Here is a 17,068-nt window from a genome sequence, read left to right as displayed (position 1 = left end):
TGCTGAGGGTGCTTCTATCAGGGCTGATTATCAGGGTGGTAACTGTCGACCCCCCTGACCCAAGTGTCACCAGTGGCTGGACTCCCAGAACTTCATGGCATCTAGTAGTCTTCCCGGTGCAGGGAAGTATCCCCTTGAACCATATTCTGCTGTTATCTCCCTGCTGGTCTATCTGCTGGTGGTGCTTAGCTCAGAGCAGGGAGAGACTCTCCTTGTCCCCACCTGAGGCCTCCAGTGCAGAATTTGGGCCTGCTCTGAAAGAGGCTCTCAGCTCTCCTTGTGCTGATGACCCAGTGCCATCTCTGCTTAGTGTTAGCTCTGCTGCTTCAGGGGTCAGTGTCTACCTCAACACAGCACAGTGGCCCATCTGCCACCAGTTTGAGCACCCGCTCCCTACCCTGTCCTGTGGGCATAGCGTCACTTAGGAACTTAAGGTATTGTATGGGGTGCAGTGGCAGCAAATCCCCCAGGAGTCGGCCCTCTTGCTCCACCAGGTCATATCGCCCACGGGCAGTTTGGGGGAAATCAGGACAGTTCGGTCTGGGACAGACATCCCAGACTTCCTGCCAGTAATCTGCTGGGCGTGGGGAGGTGTCTCAGGTCCTCCAAGTTGGCCATGTTTGCCCTGCTGTAAACTTGTCCTTCAAGAGGAGAGATAAGCTGTTTCTCCTTGGACTACCTGGGACGGTGACCATGGCTGCCCCACTCCCCAGAGCTTGAAAAAGCAAGGGGAAGATGACAGATGGGGAAGGACATGGCAAACTAGAGAACCTTCAACAGCACTTGCTGAATCTGCTGGTTCCCACCATCCTTTGCAGATTTCCAGGGCAAAGGGGGTCCAGACAAGGACTTGGCAGGAGGGTTCTGCCTTGCAGTATACCGAAGTGCAGTGAGGCCAGGCTCCATCACCAACTGATGGCCTAACCTCCTCTTTTTTTTTTTTTTTTTCTAAAGTAGGTTCCACACTCAATGTGGGGTTTGAACTCACAACCCTGAGATCAAGAGTTGCATCCTCTACAGACTGAGCCGGCCATCCTGACCCTTTCTTAACTGACACAAGGCTGAGAAGCAAAGTGGAGTTTCAGTTCTAAAACCACTCTGGGTATGACAGCATGGAGGCCTGGCTGTTGAAAAAGGAGCACCCCCTCTTTTTCTCAGGCTCGTGTCATTTCCCTGATACCTATCACCAGCCCCATCCCCCACCCCAATCAAGGCCAGGAATGCTCTGGGTTGACCATGTCCCCTGTCACCTCTGCATGAGAAGTCTGCATCCTTCCTGCCACAAAGATCCCCCCGCCCCAGCCCCATCAGGCCACATAATACAGAGTCAGAAGCTGTTAAAACATGTTTAAAAACAGGGTTGATCACAACAGTCAGAACCGGCAGCAACGGGAGAAGAGGAGAGGAGCGTGGCCCACACCAGCCCCCAGCCAGTCCCTGGCTCTCAGCCTGGCGGGTGCTTGAGCTTCCGCTTCTTGACTCCGGCGGTGCAAGATGGGTCCCAAGCCCCACTGGGCATGCCCTGCCTCGCTTTCGGGGGAGGGCAGGGCTAATCCACTTCCCCCTCCCCCGCCCAGGGCCTTGGTGGGCATTCTGTGAGGCCCAGCGAGGGCACGCCGGCTCTCCTTCCTCCGGTTTCCATGGCTCAGGACCAGGCTAAGGGCAGAGGTAGATGGAGAGACATGGGGTCCCCAGAGGGCCCCAGGTGGCAGTGAGGGAGCTTGGGACCCTGAGGGGGCATGGTGACTCCTTGCTGGAGAAAAGGCACCTAGATAGGGAAGCTGGGCTTGGGGGCCTCCCAGGGGGCCAGGGGGTGAGGTGGGGTAGGCTGAAAGAAGTAGGAAGCAGGGTGGTGAGCAAACCCCAATCCTGGTTCCCAAACCACCCCCCCCCCAGGGAGAATGAAGGAATCCTGGAGCAGAGCCCTGCCCCCCTAATCCTCTGCCTGAGCAAGATGGCCCTTTCCCTGTCCCACCCCGTCCCCCAACCCAAGCCCAGGTCCAATCTCTTTCCCACCCTTCCCACTGCCCCTCTCCAGGCCGCCTTCTACAGAGACAGTGGAGGGCGGCAGGGCCTCAGGCTGTCTTCGTGCCGGAGTTCACCTCCTTGTGGGCCCAGAGCTCCTTATGCTGCTTCCGGCCGAAGCCCTCATCGTAGTTGCCTTTGCTCTTAAACAGCTGCTGAAAGTGGGGTTTGCAGTAAAATTCCCCGTGCAGTGCCGCATAGCTGCCCAGGCTGCAGAAGCAGAACAACTGTGGTCAGGTCAGGTCAGGGCTAGCAGGCGAGGGCAGGGGCAGGGCAAGGGCGCACCTCAGCTTGGTGTGACAGTGCTTGCAACAGAAGCAAGAGTTGTGGAAAATGAGCTTGTCGGCCACCAGCCGCTCCATGGGATACACGGTCTTCTGGCAGGCGGCACAGCTCTCCTTCACCTGGGCCCGAAGGCTGAAGGACTGTCCCGGGGAGAGAGTCAGCCAGGGGCCTGGCCCATGCCCGTCCCTTCTCCCCCCCAACACTCCACTCTCAGGGCCCTACCTTGGAGCGCTGGACAGTGCTGCTGCCACCGCTGCCTTTGGCTTCCTAAGGGAGAGGGCCAGTCAAGGCCGGGTCAGAGGGATGCCCCCAGACCATTGCTGCGGTCACCAGCCCAGATCCCAGGGGCGTGGGGCGGGGCGGGGCCCTCACCCCTTAACCCCCAGGCCCGACGCCTGCGTGAGAGGAGCCCTCCCGCCCCGCTGATCACCTACATGAGAGGGGGTGGCCTGGGCGGCTTCTGCAGCCTGGAACATGGCTCGGTGGGGGTGATGGAGGCCCCAGGTGGAGACGCGGCACCCGCTGGGTTCTGCAAGGGGAAGTCGGTCGGTCGGGCCCCACAAGCGCTTCCCCAGCCTGCAGGGGGGGGTGGGAGTGTTTACAGGCAGGGGGCTAGGGGGCTGCGGTTGGGACTTTCCCTAAGTCATTTCCTGTTGCTCTGGGTCTTGCCACTTCCGCCCCTCACCCACCTCCCCCTTCGCCCGCCCGCCCCCCACGCTGCTCCCCAAGGGACAGGGGTCCCTGAGTGGAACCATGTGTCGGGGGGAGGACAGAGTTAGCCGGGAACGGCCGGGGGAGGGGGCGCCGCGCAGCCGCCGTGAGCGTCCCGAGGCCCGGTACCCCGCCTGGATGAGCGGAGGTCAGGGGCGGGTGGGCCGGGCGGGGCCTCGGTGAGAATCCGCTGGCCCGGCCTGACCCCGGCCCGACGCTGCCGAGGCCGCGGGCGCCCCCCCCCCGCCCCCAGCTCGGCCGGCCCAGTCCCTGGACAGCGCTCCCGGGCTGCGCCGCCTGCCCCGCCCGGCCGAGCCACCGCCCGCGCGCCCCGCTTCTCCGCCCCGGGGCCCGCGAGGACGGGACCCCAGACCCGGGACCCCCGTCGACACAGCCAGGAGGATTCAGCTCCGTCCCCGCTGGGAGGCCCTCCCGGGAGGGCGGCCGCTGGCCTCGGGGCCCCGGGCGAGAGCGACGGGCGGAGGCGCTGGGCGTCGGGACCCCGCGGGCGGCGGCCCTCGCGCCCGCACCCCCACCTCGGAGCCCGGGTTTGCGAGACGGATGCAGGCCCCCTCCCCGGCCCGCCCGCGGGTCTCACCGGGGCCCCGGCCTGGGCCGCGGGGCGGGGGGTTGGTCTCCGGGGGGGCGCCTCAGGTGCGAGGAGGGCGCGGAAGCGAGCTGCCGCCGCTGCCAGTGGTCCCCGAGCGGCCGCCACCGCCACCGCCACCGCCTTATCGCGGCGCCGCCCCCGCCGGCCCCCGCCCCGCGCCCGCCCATTGGCTCCGCCGCGCCCGGAGCCGCCTCCGGGGCCCCGGCGCCGCCGCCGACCCCCTCTGCGCTTTGTCTTTCCCTCGCTCTCCGTCACTTGCCTTTGTCTGCCCCCCGCCCCGACCCTGCGCTCCGGGCACTCGCACCATCCCCGCGGACCCGGCGCTCGCCGGCCTCGGGAAACCGGCAGCCCCGTCGGCCCGCTCGGGACCGAGGCAGAGACCGGAGCGGGAGGGTACCGCACGCCTCAGGGCGCAGACGAGGTCAGGGAGACGCCTAGGATCCCGGGACAAATGGCGCTCCCGGCGACGCCCCTGAGGCGGGAAAAGATCACCGGGGTGCTCCTGGGCCTTTCGCTGCCTCAGTTTCCCTCGGTTGGCCCTCGTGCCCGCCCGGCGCTCCGTGGGCCCTGCGGTTTGACAGACCCCGCGGGGGCGGCCCCGTCCGGGATCCCACGCCCCCTCCGGCCGCGGAGTCCTCCCGCCGCCAGAGGCCGCCCCCGCCCGGCCGCCGGAGGAAGGAGGCAGCGGTGGCCGGCACGCGGTCACGCCACGCGAGGCTGTGAGGCCCGGCGTCCCCGTGTACTGTCCCGTTGGGCCGCCGGCTCACCGCGCGCGGGTCTGCAAGAGGGGTCCGGCGGGACCACCACCCCTCGGCGCCTTCTCCTGCGACCCCATAGACAAAGGCCCGGGAGGCGCCGAAGCCCGCCGTCCTAAAGCGTTTCTGTGGCGGGTCTTTGTGGCCTTAGTCACCACCCCCCACCACCCCCCGGTTCCTGCAGGCGGGCACTGCTGCCTTTGAGAAATTGAGGGTACTCCCTTCGGGGAAAGAGATTGCCATCCTTCAAACAAGCAAATCTCGGCGCACCCTAACCCCATTTAACACAGGGAGAGAGGCCTGAAGATCCCAAGTGCCTGGTTCCAAGTAACAAAGCTAGAGCAGCAGGGCTGGCGCCGGAGGCCAAGAAGCCCCCTGCACCCGGCTCCTTCCTCCCGGCCCCTCTGGCCCAGGGGCTGCCCTGGCCAGCACAGCGCACGACAGGTGGACAGTCGGAGGCGCACAGGACGCAGGTGACCGACACCCACTGGTGGGGGTAGAGCCTCAGCTGCGCTGCGCACGTGGGGCAGCGGCTTCCCGGAGTCACCTTCGCTGGGAGACCCGGGTCTCGTTAGCCGCAGGGACCGCTGGGCTCTGCCTGAGGTCTGGCTGGAAGCCGTTCCACCAAACACAGCCCTAAACAGAGCTTGTTCCCACACTGGGGCAGGAATAGAACTAGTGGCTCCAGAGCACGGCCCACACACGTGTCAGGGAACAGAACAAATCCCCCTGCCTGGCGGGGGAGGGAGCGAGGTGGCAGGCTGCCCCTGCCCCCAGCTGTGTTCCCTCAGCTCCCTGAGGGCTCGCAGGCCATGCTGTGCTTTTTCTCCCCAGTCTCCTGCCCCGCTCTAGAGGAAGATTTATGTTTGGGTAGAGCTGCAGGCCCAGGACTCCCTGGCTGGCTGGGTGGGTGGGTGGGAGGCTGGGTGTGTGTGTGTGTGTGTGTGACACTTCTGAAATTGTTTATGTGCATCTTTCCTGGCAGTGTGCACAGCAGTCACCAGATTCTCAAAGGCAGATGCAGTGATGCAGGAAGGCGTGGCCCTCCCCCGGCCCAGGAACAGCCTGCAGGACGACTGTCTGGACCCCTGGGCCCAGAGGCCCCCTCCCCTGCCCAGGACGGCCCTGCAGGGGCACCTGCGGGCAGCCCCCCCAGAAGCAGCAGCTTGGGTGCAGAGGATGAACGGACAGCAAGGTGAAGAAAGCAGTTCAGAAGGAAAGAAAACAGGCTGATCATGGTGTTGAGAAAAGGGAACTTGAGGTTTAAAGAAGAGATGAGCTGGGCAGGGGTAAGGAGCGGGTTGGAAACAAAGGTGACCTGGCCTTCCCACTCCGCCTCGGGGTGGGTGTCCATTCTCTTCACCTCATCCCCTGTGATTGCCCAAAGGAAGAGCGTTTTTATTTTTCATTTTTAAACTGGTGTTAAAATTTCGGAGGGAAGGGAAAGTGAGAGCATTTGAGGGTTCATAGCAGCTTCAGGGAAGAGGGAGGGGCACTTCCTTAATCTGACATGTTTAGTGCCTGAGCGAGAGGAGGGCCTCCCCACTGAGGGACCAGCAGGTGGGAAGGTGCCAGGTTGATGCCCATGCAGACTGGGAAGCACCATGGAGACCCAAGTCAGAGTCACCCTCTTGCCCAGCCTTGCTGGCCGCCAGCCAGGATGACAGAGAGGGGACAGAGGTCTGGTTCTTAGGTTACCTGATCTTTGGGTGTCAGTTCCAGGGGTAAGGAGATACTGCAAGTCATGTTCCAGAAGAAAACCCTCCACCTCCTTTCCTGCCAAACACGAGCCTCTTCTCCCTGGACTCCGAGTGGCCCGGAAGTTGTCCTGCCAAAGGGCTAGTCTTCAGCACCTAGACCTTTCCAGCCCCAAAGTGGTTTGATCGATGGCCACAGGCTAAAATGACTAGTCTCACATTTTTGGATGGTGAGGAGACAGATCTATTATGTGTGTTGTGAGGCTCTCTAATGAAAGCGGTCTCGGCCAGGCTTCCGCATGCGCTCGTGGGGCCACTCTGGGATGGCAGAACGTGGGGCTGGGTGACTCCTGTCTGAGCCTGTACGGCCAGCACATAGTAATGACACTCTCCAACGGATTCTCCAAAAATTTTAATTTGTTCTGGTAATGAAACTAAAGCGGCATAAGGACTTAAGTCCTCAGGCTAGGCAGGACATTGTGGCCTTGGAGAAAGCCTCAAGGTGGCCGGCAGGAGGCAGTAAGATGGATTCTTGGTGGGAAAGGGATGAACCACACAGATGAACTATGGGAAGGTTTTAGGGGTTGCGGTCCAAGCAATGAGAGGGATAAGGAGGGACTGCCCCAGCCTTAACCTGGTGCTTAACAAAAAATGCCCTTCCCTTCAATTATTAGGGCGAGGTCTGGGGATAGGGTGGGGGGCAGGTTGCTTATTGCTTGCCCCTCCATGGACCTATAGGATCTGAGAGCAGAGGAAGAGAATGGAACAGCCTGGTAGGACAGCAAGAGTGAAAAGAGGAAGTCACACAGTCCCCTGGGTTGAAGAGTCAAACCCTGGGCTTGGCCCTCAGCCCTCCAGGAAACAGCATCTCTTCCTTCCAAAGAGGTCGCCTGAGCTCCCAGGATGGAATGTCAGCTTCCTGGCCTCTGATCACTGGTTGCTGGGATTCCCTGGTGTCTCGAAGTCCTGGAGCAGTAAAGGAGGTTTCTCTCCAGGAATTTCTCTCCCAGTGAATAAGCGGCCAACTCTCGTGGCAGAAATGTCCTTTCTACCCAATCTGCACCCAGGAGGGTGGGAATGTGGCCAGCCCTTAGGAAGGGCCCCCGGGGTTCACGTGTCCCGGGACAGAGAACGTGCACATCCTTCAGAGGCTCAGAACTCCCAGTCATCCACCTCTAGCTCTTCCAGGTTTGTTACCAGGCTGAAGATTCCACTGGGATCCTGAGGCTGGCTGCCCTCAAAATTGGTGATGGGGGTGACAGGGCGAAGTAACTCGGGCAAAGCCTCTGAGGCGCGTCGCTTGATCTGAGGAAGGAGAGACAGTTGGGGGTGGAACCTGTTGCTCTGGGTCACAGGACACCATGGGGCAAGTGGCTGCATGACAGTTGGCCTGTTAGAGCCAAAAATCTTTATGAGAGGAAGGAGCAGTGCCTTTAAGGGGCTTCAGAAACATGGCCATTTCTCGGATTCAAAGGGAAGAGGACCCCGAGGCTAAGGAGGTGCAGGGTAGTTGGATGCACAGGCGAGAAAAACCAACCCACCCACCCAGGGAGCCTTGGGAAAGTGCTGTTTTACCTGCTTGAAGAAAGAATGGTTCAGGAGGGTGCTGGCACTTGGTCTGTAGAGAAAGGGGAAGAGAGACCACTATCACCCCTGTGCCCCAGACTTTCCACACCCTGCTGCTTATACCTTATCCTCAAGCATCCTCTACTTCTTCCCTCAGCAGCCCCCAAAAACGACAGCCGGAGCTACCCAGGCTGGCTTCTTAGCAAACCCTTGTGCTAATCCCTCCGGCCACAGGGGCTCGGGGCTCCTCCAGGAACCCAGCCCTTTACAGGACAGATGCATCCTCTCAAACTCGGCCTTTGACCCTCCAGCCCCCCACGGTCCCCTGAAAGCCCGCTCCCAGCCCAGAGGAAATACCTGATGTCTGGGTTACGCTGAAGGCACTGCTCCACAAAGTGGTGGAAGTGAGGGGAAAAGGTGCGGTAATAGGGGTGGGATGGTGAGTCGCCATTGGAGGTCCTGGGGGTGCTGGTGGCCAGGCTCTCACTCAGGCCAGAGTTGGCTGCTGAGCGCGAGGTGCTCATGGTCAGCTCCTCGGCAGGGATGGTGCTGGTGTCCAGCAGGCAGGGCACCGTGCCGTTCAGCTTCTCCAGCAGCATCTGGGGAGGACAGAGCCGGGACCTGGGCTGGAGGGGGGCGGGCCCACTGGGAGGTCTATAGAGTTTCTTTACAGATACACTTTTCCCAAAATACAAAAGTAGTTTGGGGGGAGTAGAGAAAAGAGAAGCAGGATAAGTCTAACTTTTCAAAGCAATGCGGGCCACTGGCTCAGCAGCCATACCCTAGCTAGGCCGAAGTGCGGAGGACAGGGCCTACGAAAATGCACCCCAACCATGGCCGCCAAGGAAGGGGCTCCCTGTCTCCTCTCCCATTTATAAGACATCATCACATCCTTTTAACCATAGAGCCCTCACCCTAGGGTGAAGGCGGCCATCAGGTCACTTTCTTTGGAGCCTGGCCCCAGTTTGTGGTGCCCAGGTGCGTCCAAAGGGGCATGGTATGTGGCGCCTGCCCTGCCCTGCCCGGCCCTGGGCTGTCACTGTGGCAGGCTGTGCAGCAGCGATGTGCCTGGGGCAGGCTCAGCTGCGGCGGCTGGGCCGAAGTCCTTGGACTCCACATGTGCAAAACTAGCCCCACCTTGGGGATTGCTGTCCTTACGGGTGTCCTCGTGAACTTCCAAGCCAGAAACCTCGAAGGCTCTCTAGCGCTGTGCTGCCTAATATGGCAGCCCCCAGTCACGTGTAGCTGTTTATACTTAAGTGAATTGAAATTTGGCTTACAATTCAGTTCCTCGGTCTCACTGGCCACACTGTCAGTGCTCAACAACCGCAGGTGGCCAGGGGCCACCATACTGGGCAGCACAGATAAGGAATTCCCACGATCCCAGAAAGTGCTACTGGACTGTGCTGTTTCTGGATCCATATCTCTTGTTCACCTCACGTAGCCTTTCACTTTTCCTGAGCTCCTTTCTGTGACGGCCTTAGATTTTTCTAGATTCCTTACGTAGGTTTCCATACCCTCCTAACTAGTCTGTTAGGTCTAATCCACCTGCTGTAGTGATCTTTCTAAAATAATGTATCTGAGGCTGTCGCTCCTGGGCTCAAAAGCCGTCAGCAGTTCTCCACATGCTTTGGGCCAGGAACCAAATGCCCTGGTATGGCACACAAAGTCCTTCAGGATCTGCCCTGGCTTCCTTCTCCAGCCACATCACCCAGCAGCCCCCTGGAAGCGCCTGTACTTCAGCTATTTGTAACTATCGCCCTTCCCCAGATCTTGTCCTTTCTTGACTCTGGGTCTTTGCACATGCTGTTCCCTCTGCCTAAGAGTTTCCTTCTACTTCCCATTCTTCACACAGTTAATTCCTATTTGCCTTCAAGGCTCAAATGTCACCTCCTCCCAGAAGACTCCCTGGCCCCTCTGCTCTACAGAGCTCCCCTCTGGCCATTCGCTACCTTCCCCTCTTCCTGTAGGGCAATCTGTGGGTTCAAGGGAGAGGCTTGCTCAGAGCCTGCTCCGACCCCCTCCCAGTTCTAGATCATGCTCCAGGTACTTAGGACTCAGGTAATCCTTGACCAAATATCCCAAGTCTGCTTCCTGGACTTGATAAGGCCTGGATAAGCCTCTCCCCTGGTCTGTCTCCCAAAGGTACACTATGCCACTGGCTGTGTGTGCCAAGGAGTGGCCAAAGGGCAGTTGTTGTAAGGGGCATGAAAAGAAATGGAACTTATAGACAGAGGTTCCAAAGGTATCAGCCAGAATGTGGTAGCACAGAACCTGAGAAGTCTGAGAACTATAAATTAGAAACGGGCCTTCCAGGTATATTTATCAAGGTAGGAGGATAGAATGTATTTTATAAATTTATAAAAATGTGTTAACTTGATTTATACATCTAAACAGACACATGGCATGTGGGCCTCCATTTGCACTCCTGCTTCAGGCCCTACAGCAGTGAGCAGTGGGCCTGCTCCTGGGCTCTCCTCCCCTGGGATCCCCTCCCACAGCAGGGGAAGGCATGAGGTGGGCAGGCAAGAAGGAAACCAGGCTGCAGGCTCACCTGGGTGGCAGGCATATCCTTAAAGGGGACATGGCCATTGGCCAGCTCACAGGCTGTGATGCCCACACTGTAGATGTCAGACTTGGCATCGTAACCCTGAAGATTCTAAGTCAGGAGAAAAAAAGCCACAGATCACTCCATTTGTAGTCTTGGTTGTTCTTAGAAGAGAAGGTCACGGGGGCAACATCCAAGGAGAGGAACAGAAGGCCTGTCTCCAATCCGGCCCACTTTCCTTGCCTGTACTACCGAAGAGTAGCTGGTATTTTAAAGGAAGGAATGTTTGATGCTGTGTAACAAGCAGGAAGAAGGGTGGGGCCCCATGCTCCTGCTTAGAGGAGGGATGTGGAGAGCACCAAATATTTCCAGAATGTTCACCCTTCCTGTAAGATGGGAAGGTCTCTGAAGGGAATTGAAATAGCATTAGGTCCAGTTTGGGACCCCAGAGAGGGGAACAACACCATCTGCAATGGGCCCCTAACACCCACGTTGAGAGGCCCCCCGGGCCCACCTGCCGACAGGTGGAACCCCTTACTCCACTCAGAAGCGAAGCACCCCCATCCCGGGAAATTCCCAAAGGCTCCCTTGGGAAACTGAGTTGGTGAAGGATGGGGGCTCCTCGGGACTCAGTCCACCGACCTGCTGCAGGACCTCCGGGCTGAGCCAAGGCAGAACCTTGACACTGTACTTGGGAAAGTCGTGGACCACACGCTGCCGCTGCCCGTGGCTGATCATGCTGAGGTTGCTGCGTAAACCAGACAGGTAGACCTTCCCATCGGAGGAGATCAGAATGTGGCTGGCTTTGACACTCCTGGGAGGGTGGGGGCAGAGAGAGGGTGTCATGGGGCAGCAGGAGCCCCTCATGCCGCAAACCTTGATCGTCACATACTAGCTCCAGTCCGCTCTCTCCCTGGCAGCGTCCGGGTGTGTTTTACACATGTATATGTTCATGCCATTTATACAGAAACACATTTTTATATCTATTACACATGTATGAGAAAAGAGAAAACAGCATGACCCAATTTACTCATCACCAGATTTTAAAGCTTCCTTACATTTTGTTAAAGTTCTCTTTTATGCTCACGGACCACTGCTCCCCCTACCATCTATGCTTTTAATCTGTACTTTTTGTTTGTAGGTATTCTTGTCAAGTGTAGCATGGTTTTGTGTGCATATATTTCCAATTTACCTGACGGTGCTGTGTTACGCCTCCCATTCTTCCTTCACCCTTCCGTGCTCTTTATAAGATCCATCTGTGTTGCCACCTGCATACAACTAACCTTTGCTCCCAATTGCCACCTGTACCCTGGGCTGGGCTCTACCACTTTTACTCATCCACTCTCTTGCTAACATTGCCTCTAACCCCCATGGATGTGAACGATGACTCCCACAAGTACCCCGAGGGGCCCGTACGAGGGCTTCTTTGGGGTGTCCACCTGGAGCGCCAGTGATGGTCCCAGTCCCGAGTGACCCTGGCCGTGTCAGGCCATCTTCCGCTCTGCAGACAGGAGACCCCACCTCCGCACCACACTGGGCCTCATCCAGCCTCCACATTACACCCGTCTCAGGTGTATGGGGTGACAGCCTCCTGTTTTAATTTGCTTTTCTGATTATTGTTAGCTCTGAGCGTCTGTTCATATGACAGTTGGTCCTCTAGGTTTCCTCTCTTATAAACTTCAAACCCTTTGCTCTTTTTTCTACTGCTTTCCTGTCCTTTTCTTGTTGATTCGCAGGATTTCCTTGTTACAAATCTCCTGCGTGTTTTAGACAAAGCTTACATCTCGCACGCTGTCACCATTTCTTAATTTTGTTCATGGTGTCCTTCATTGGAGAGATCTTTAATCTTGATATAGTCAGATCCATCAGTTTTTTTGTCTTATGTTTTGGGCTTCTAAAATATCTAGACAGTCTTTGATGCCTCAGGTCACAGAAACATTTCCTTCTATCTAAGTCTGTAGTTTTATATCAGACATTGGGGCCATGTGAAGTGCTCCTTTGTTTGTGGAGTTAGGTAGGGGTCCGGTTTCATTATCTTCCCTACTGTGAGCTGCTTTTCCTGACACCATATACTCAGCAACCTGCCTTCCCCCTAGCCCCTCGGCATAGGGCAGACTTTGGGGCACATACACCGGTTTGGGTGCTCTAAGGAAGGAGGGGGCAGTGCAGAGGTCCATGTTAGATGTTCTTCTCACACAGTATTCAGGACCAAGCTGCTCAGTAAAGAGAAAGTCAGCACTGACAGACTAAATGCTCTTTCTACCAAGTCAGAGGCAAGGACAGAATCCCGAGCCTTGGTTTAAACTCTGACTTCGCTAACTTCAGTCAACTGTTTACTCGAGGGCTCATGGGCCCAGATCCCTGCTCTTGGAAAGGGTGATTATGCCTAAGAATGCACCTGTGTACATATCCCATGTGGTGGATGTAGTCCAAGGCCTTGAGCACCCCCTGCAGGATGTAAGCAATCGCCAGCTCATTCATGCCATCCATGAAGTGTGTGCAGATGAGATCCTTGGCAGAACCTGAAGAAAACGGTTGTGGGGGCAGGGGGAAGGGTAAGAGAGAAGGGAAACCGTACGTGAGCCGGCTGACAACAGCACTCTCAGAACACCTCTCTGCCAGGACCCCTGTCCCACTCACCATACGCCATGAATGATGTGACAACCCACAGCTCATTGTCTGCAATAAAGGTGGCTCGGTATGGCAGGATGTTGGGATGGCTGAAGAGTTTAGAGACATGAAGCTCCCCCTGAAAGCAATGGTAAGTGGAAGTCAGAATCAAGGGCGTGGAACGGCATGAGTAACATGGGGACCTAGTACTTCCAGAAGCTCTTCTCAGAGTCCTGGGAGCAGCCTACGCCGGTGGCCAGCCAGAGGAGAGAAGCCAGGCTCTGCGGTCTCCACAGGCAGGCCAGCACTGTTCTGCCAGCTTCTGCCTGAGTTTGGCTCCACCAGCCGAGCTTAAAGAGCCTCAAGAAAAATTCCCCACCCACAGGGAAACCGCAAACAACACACTAGAGGGTCCCAGCTCGCCACCTCGGAAACGATGAGAACCAACTGCTGACTGAAGACTTAGGAAGCAATACGCTTAGAGCTGAGCTCCACTTCAACGGCCAAGGCACAGAACTCTTTAAGATAAGAAAACAAAAAATGTTTTCCTATTATAAAGGAAAGTATTGTAATCGATAGAACAAGGAAACAAAGCACCAGAGGGCAAATGATAAACTACTAGATATCCGAAGGGACTTCTCCAGCAACCTGGGATCGAGAGGGCAGCTACGGAAAGTGTCAGACCTATGGGATTTTAAAGTACATTTGGACAAAAGAACTACAGAAACTCCGGAGTCCTGGCCTCTGGGACATGAGCTAAGGCCAAAGAGGCAATACCTTCTACCTGTCCACTGCTCCAAAGAATTAAAAAAAAGAGGGGCGCCTGAGAGGCTCAGTCATTAAGTGGCTGCCTTCGGCTCAGGTCATGGTCCCGGCGCCCCGGGACCGAGCCCCGCACCGGGCTCCCTGCTCGGCGGGAGGCCTGCTTCTCCCTCTCCCTCTGCCTGCCATTCTGACTATCTGTGTTCTCTCTCTATCTCTCTGTCAAATAAATGAATAAAATCTTTAAAAAAATAATTAAAAAAAGAATCAAAAAAAGTCCAACATGCTCTGGAATAAACTCAGATATCTTTCTTCCCAAATACCTAAGCCAGGACTGACTTTCGGTTCCATCCTCAGACTCTGACCACATGAATGGGTGGGTATTAGAGCACCATCAGATGAGCATGAATTCGGAGACACGTTATGAATGAAGCAGGGGGAGAGGCTGCATGTCTGCCGCTGAAAATACCCTGACCCAGGCCCTGAATCGGGTTCCCAGTGCAAGCCTGCGTCAGTGACGGTGAGTCCGGTCCCTGGCCAGCTACTAGATCTGTGGTCTCTTCCTGTTTAACAGGAGGGCAGCTACTTGCCTCTCCAACAGAAGGGAACCTTGGGCCAATAGGACCATGAGAGCTAGCAGATGGCTGTCGCAGCAGAGCAGGCTGCCCTGAATCTGGAACAAGACTGCCTGGGTTTGAATCCTGTGTGTGACCACGGGCAAGTTACTTAGCCTCTAGGAATTATAAAGGAATAAATGAGCCACAAAGCAGTCTTCGGAGAAGAAGGGACTATAAATTGGCCTAAGCAGCTTTATAGAATCCTTACTGCCAGATGCCCATGACTTTTCATGAAGAGCTTCTGTAACGTCTCGGTTTGGTCCACCTTTGTTTTCTGCCAGCTGCTTTCAGAAGACGAATGTAAGAGACGCCTGGTGATTACTACTGGAACTAAGAGCCCACCCTTCCAGTGCCCCATTCACAGTTCATTACCTGCAAGAATGTCACCATCTCATTGGAACAAGCTTCCAGGTTAATCCTTCGTACCGTCACGTACTCTCCTGTTGGTTTGTACCTTGCTAGATTCACGGTCATCAGGTCCTCAAATCCTTTGCCTAAAAGAAAAGGGGAATGCCATAAACAAGGACAACAGCAACAAAGGTTGCCTTAAAGAGACTTGATCTAAAAAGAAGATTCAAGTTAAAACTGTCACTACTGTTACCCTCGTGGCTGACATCTCTTGATTTGTCTCCTACCAGTTCCTTCTCAGCCAACCATTTGAACTGACTGTGGCCCAGGGCATCAGAATCGTACAAGCCAAAAAGAAAAAAATTGCGAAAGAGCTTCTCTCCTGGTAACATGATCTCTCTTCCCATACTTGGAAGACGAGAGCAAAGGAGACCCACCAAAGGTTGTTTTGTCACCGTGACTCCTGCTAACTAGCTGACAGCCTCTGGCACACATTCATTGGGGGTGCAGAGGATACCATGGCGGTGCCCTGGAGCCCGAGAATGGCAGTCCCTGGACTTTACCTATGACGGTGAGTAGCTCATAGCGCTCTCCCTCCGGCAGGAAGCTACTCATGATCTCCTGTTTAGAGAGGGATGCTATCGACTCTGAGCTCGCCTCATTGGTCTAAAGAAAAAGAAAAATAGGTTCATAAGAGAATATTGGGTGTGGGATGGGAGTGGGAGGTGGTAATTCAGACCCATGAGGAGACTGGCATCTAAACATACAAATTCTGACTCTGGGTCAAAGAAATTGTTCCAGCACTATTCGATGAGAAATGTGAAATACCAGATGGTCAATGTAGTCACCAGCTCTAACATCAGAGCCAGTAAGTGTGAGCACCATCTAGGAATGGGGGTGGGGGACAGGCCCAGTTTCAGTCGACTGTTGATTTGCTTGTCCTTCCCAACAACTGGCTCATTTGCTAAAAACCATGAAATTCTTATCTGGGGAAAGGATGTCTGAAGAAAGCCATGTTTAGAAAAGAGAAGGGGGATGGAGAAGTGGGGGGGGGGGTTCTTGCTATGGGCAAAATGTGGCCATAAGAAGTCCTCTCTTTAGCAAACCAAGAGCCCAGACCAATTATTCTCTGATATTTCCAAGTGAAGCAAAAACAAAAACCCCAGCCAACACATAGGGCTGCAGGCAAGGAACAGAGCTGTCGGGTCTCATTCCAGGCGGTGGAAGTGACCTGCTTCCTTGTTCCTGCCACAAATGAAGCTGGACTCCAGCTAGTTAGGATGTGGGCATCACACCTCTGGCCTTTGAGGTCCGGAAGAAGAGTGCCCAGCAAAATCAATGGTAGACCAACAGCTCTTCCTTCAGCTCAAAAGGCTCTGTTTCCTTCTTCCAGACCTAAATGTATTTGCATGATTTCGGGGCCACGTTTTTCTTTCTTTTGGATCCTCTTTCTTCAGATGTGTGTCCTACTGAAATGGAGAACCTTAGGCCAGCTCAAATTTCATATGCTATATTTCTAAAGCTGAGCGCTAGGTAGGAAAAGGTTTCTGTGAACACACGAGAGGCCCCTGCCTCGGCAACTAGCCAGAAGAGAGTGAGTTCAGAATGTTCTGACACAGTGGTATTGCCTTGCTGGGGGTCCCTGACGTTTCAAGCACATCTGGTTTCAAGAATTCATGCTGCCAACGGGGAAAGAAACCACGTGGGGTTCTTCCTCTTGCACCATGTAACTATGACAGTAAGAGGAATCTCGTCAAGCAAAAGAGAGCCCTGTCAGCAAATTTCTAATTCAATCAATTTTTCTATTTCTGAGATTCATCCATATTGTTGTATTTAGCCATGCTATACACCCATTTGTGTAATAGTCATCTTGTGACTGTATCTCAGTTTATCTATTCCAGTGTTGATGGGCTTTTTGGGTTGTTTTCGGTTCTGCTATTATGAACTGTGCTATTAGAAACCCACTTGGATGTCTCCTGATGCGTATATGCAAGAGCTGTTCTAAAGCTTATGCCCAGAAATTGAATTGCTAGGTTACAGAGTAAAGGAACAGTCAACTTTACAGACTAATGCAAAATTGTTTTCCAAAATGGTCATACCCATCTCCACTCCCTCCAGCATCATATGTATGTTCTCATTGATCCATTTTCCTCTATCACTTAATCAGACTTAATTTTTGCCAGTGTCATTGTGGGTTTGATTTACATTTCCTTGATTACTAATGAAGTTGAACATCTTTTCATGTATTTATCGGCCATGTGGGTTTCTCCTAGGTGAAACTGCCTCTTTGTGTCTCTTGTCCATTTTTCTACTGGGTTGTTCTAATGCAAGATTTCCCCAAAGTAGGCCCCCTGGAACACTGATCTTGGCAGTTTAACGCATAGAAACAGTTTACATGTTCAATTAAACGAGAAAATGCAACATTTTCTTTCTCATGGAGAATCATAAGACGTGCTCGCATATAGGGCGCCTGGGTGGCTCAGCTGGTTAAGCGACTGCCTTCGGCTCAGGTCATGATCCTGGAGTGTCAGGAT

General features: G+C 55.2%; 2 protein-coding genes and 1 long non-coding RNA gene across 16 annotated transcripts in view; 1 reads left to right on the top strand and 2 right to left on the bottom strand.

Annotated features, from left to right (window-relative positions):
* Positions 1–1,327: 1,327 nt before the first annotated feature.
* On the bottom strand, positions 1,328–3,743 carry LIMD2 (LIM domain containing 2). 2 transcript variants are annotated; one of them, XM_028087471.2, is made up of 5 exons: positions 3,620–3,743; positions 2,745–2,886; positions 2,533–2,577; positions 2,311–2,450; positions 1,328–2,235 (listed from the first exon to the last, which is right to left on the bottom strand). In XM_028087471.2, the coding sequence occupies exons 2-5, from the start codon at positions 2,784–2,786 to the stop codon at positions 2,076–2,078; spliced, it is 387 nt and encodes a 128-aa protein (XP_027943272.1). In that variant the 5' UTR covers positions 2,787–2,886; positions 3,620–3,743; the 3' UTR covers positions 1,328–2,075. The 2 variants fall into 2 exon arrangements, with proteins under 2 accessions (XP_027943272.1, XP_027943273.1); XM_028087472.2 differs by having other exon boundaries at positions 2,745–2,839; positions 3,620–3,710.
* A 71-nt stretch (positions 3,744–3,814) lies between these two features.
* LOC148163368 (uncharacterized) overlaps positions 3,815–17,068 on the top strand; it is a 19,878-nt gene continuing 6,624 nt past the window's right edge. Inside the window, exons 1-2 of the long non-coding RNA XR_015769313.1 lie at positions 3,815–4,859; positions 5,372–5,581. This is a non-coding gene — a long non-coding RNA (uncharacterized LOC148163368). The remainder of the gene's footprint in view (positions 4,860–5,371; positions 5,582–17,068) is intronic.
* Positions 6,481–17,068, bottom strand: part of STRADA (STE20 related adaptor alpha) — a 26,980-nt gene continuing 16,392 nt past the window's right edge. For 6 of the 13 annotated variants that reach the window (XM_028087453.2, XM_028087456.2, XM_028087454.2 and 3 more), the window contains 9 exons: positions 15,098–15,200; positions 14,559–14,680; positions 12,838–12,946; positions 12,596–12,719; positions 10,840–11,011; positions 10,204–10,308; positions 8,007–8,275; positions 7,659–7,701; positions 6,481–7,388 (listed from right to left, as the gene is read on the bottom strand). In XM_028087453.2, the coding sequence (XP_027943254.1) occupies positions 7,236–7,388; positions 7,659–7,701; positions 8,007–8,275; positions 10,204–10,308; positions 10,840–11,011; positions 12,596–12,719; positions 12,838–12,946; positions 14,559–14,680; positions 15,098–15,200 (1,200 nt within the window). In that variant the 3' untranslated portion in view covers positions 6,481–7,235. The remainder of the gene's footprint in view (positions 7,389–7,658; positions 7,702–8,006; positions 8,276–10,203; positions 10,309–10,839; positions 11,012–12,595; positions 12,720–12,837; positions 12,947–14,558; positions 14,681–15,097; positions 15,201–17,068) is intronic. The other 7 variants (XM_028087469.2, XM_028087458.2, XM_028087461.2 and 4 more) reach the window with 3 other exon arrangements.

This window comes from Eumetopias jubatus, unplaced genomic scaffold (assembly GCF_037043125.1).
Source record: "Eumetopias jubatus isolate StellerSeaLion01/CBP00866 unplaced genomic scaffold, mEumJub1_p1.0 scaffold_10, whole genome shotgun sequence".
NCBI classification, from domain to species: domain Eukaryota; kingdom Metazoa; phylum Chordata; class Mammalia; order Carnivora; family Otariidae; genus Eumetopias; species Eumetopias jubatus.
The sequence above is the reverse complement of the archived record's forward strand: the minus strand, read 5'-3'. Positions and strand labels throughout refer to the sequence as shown.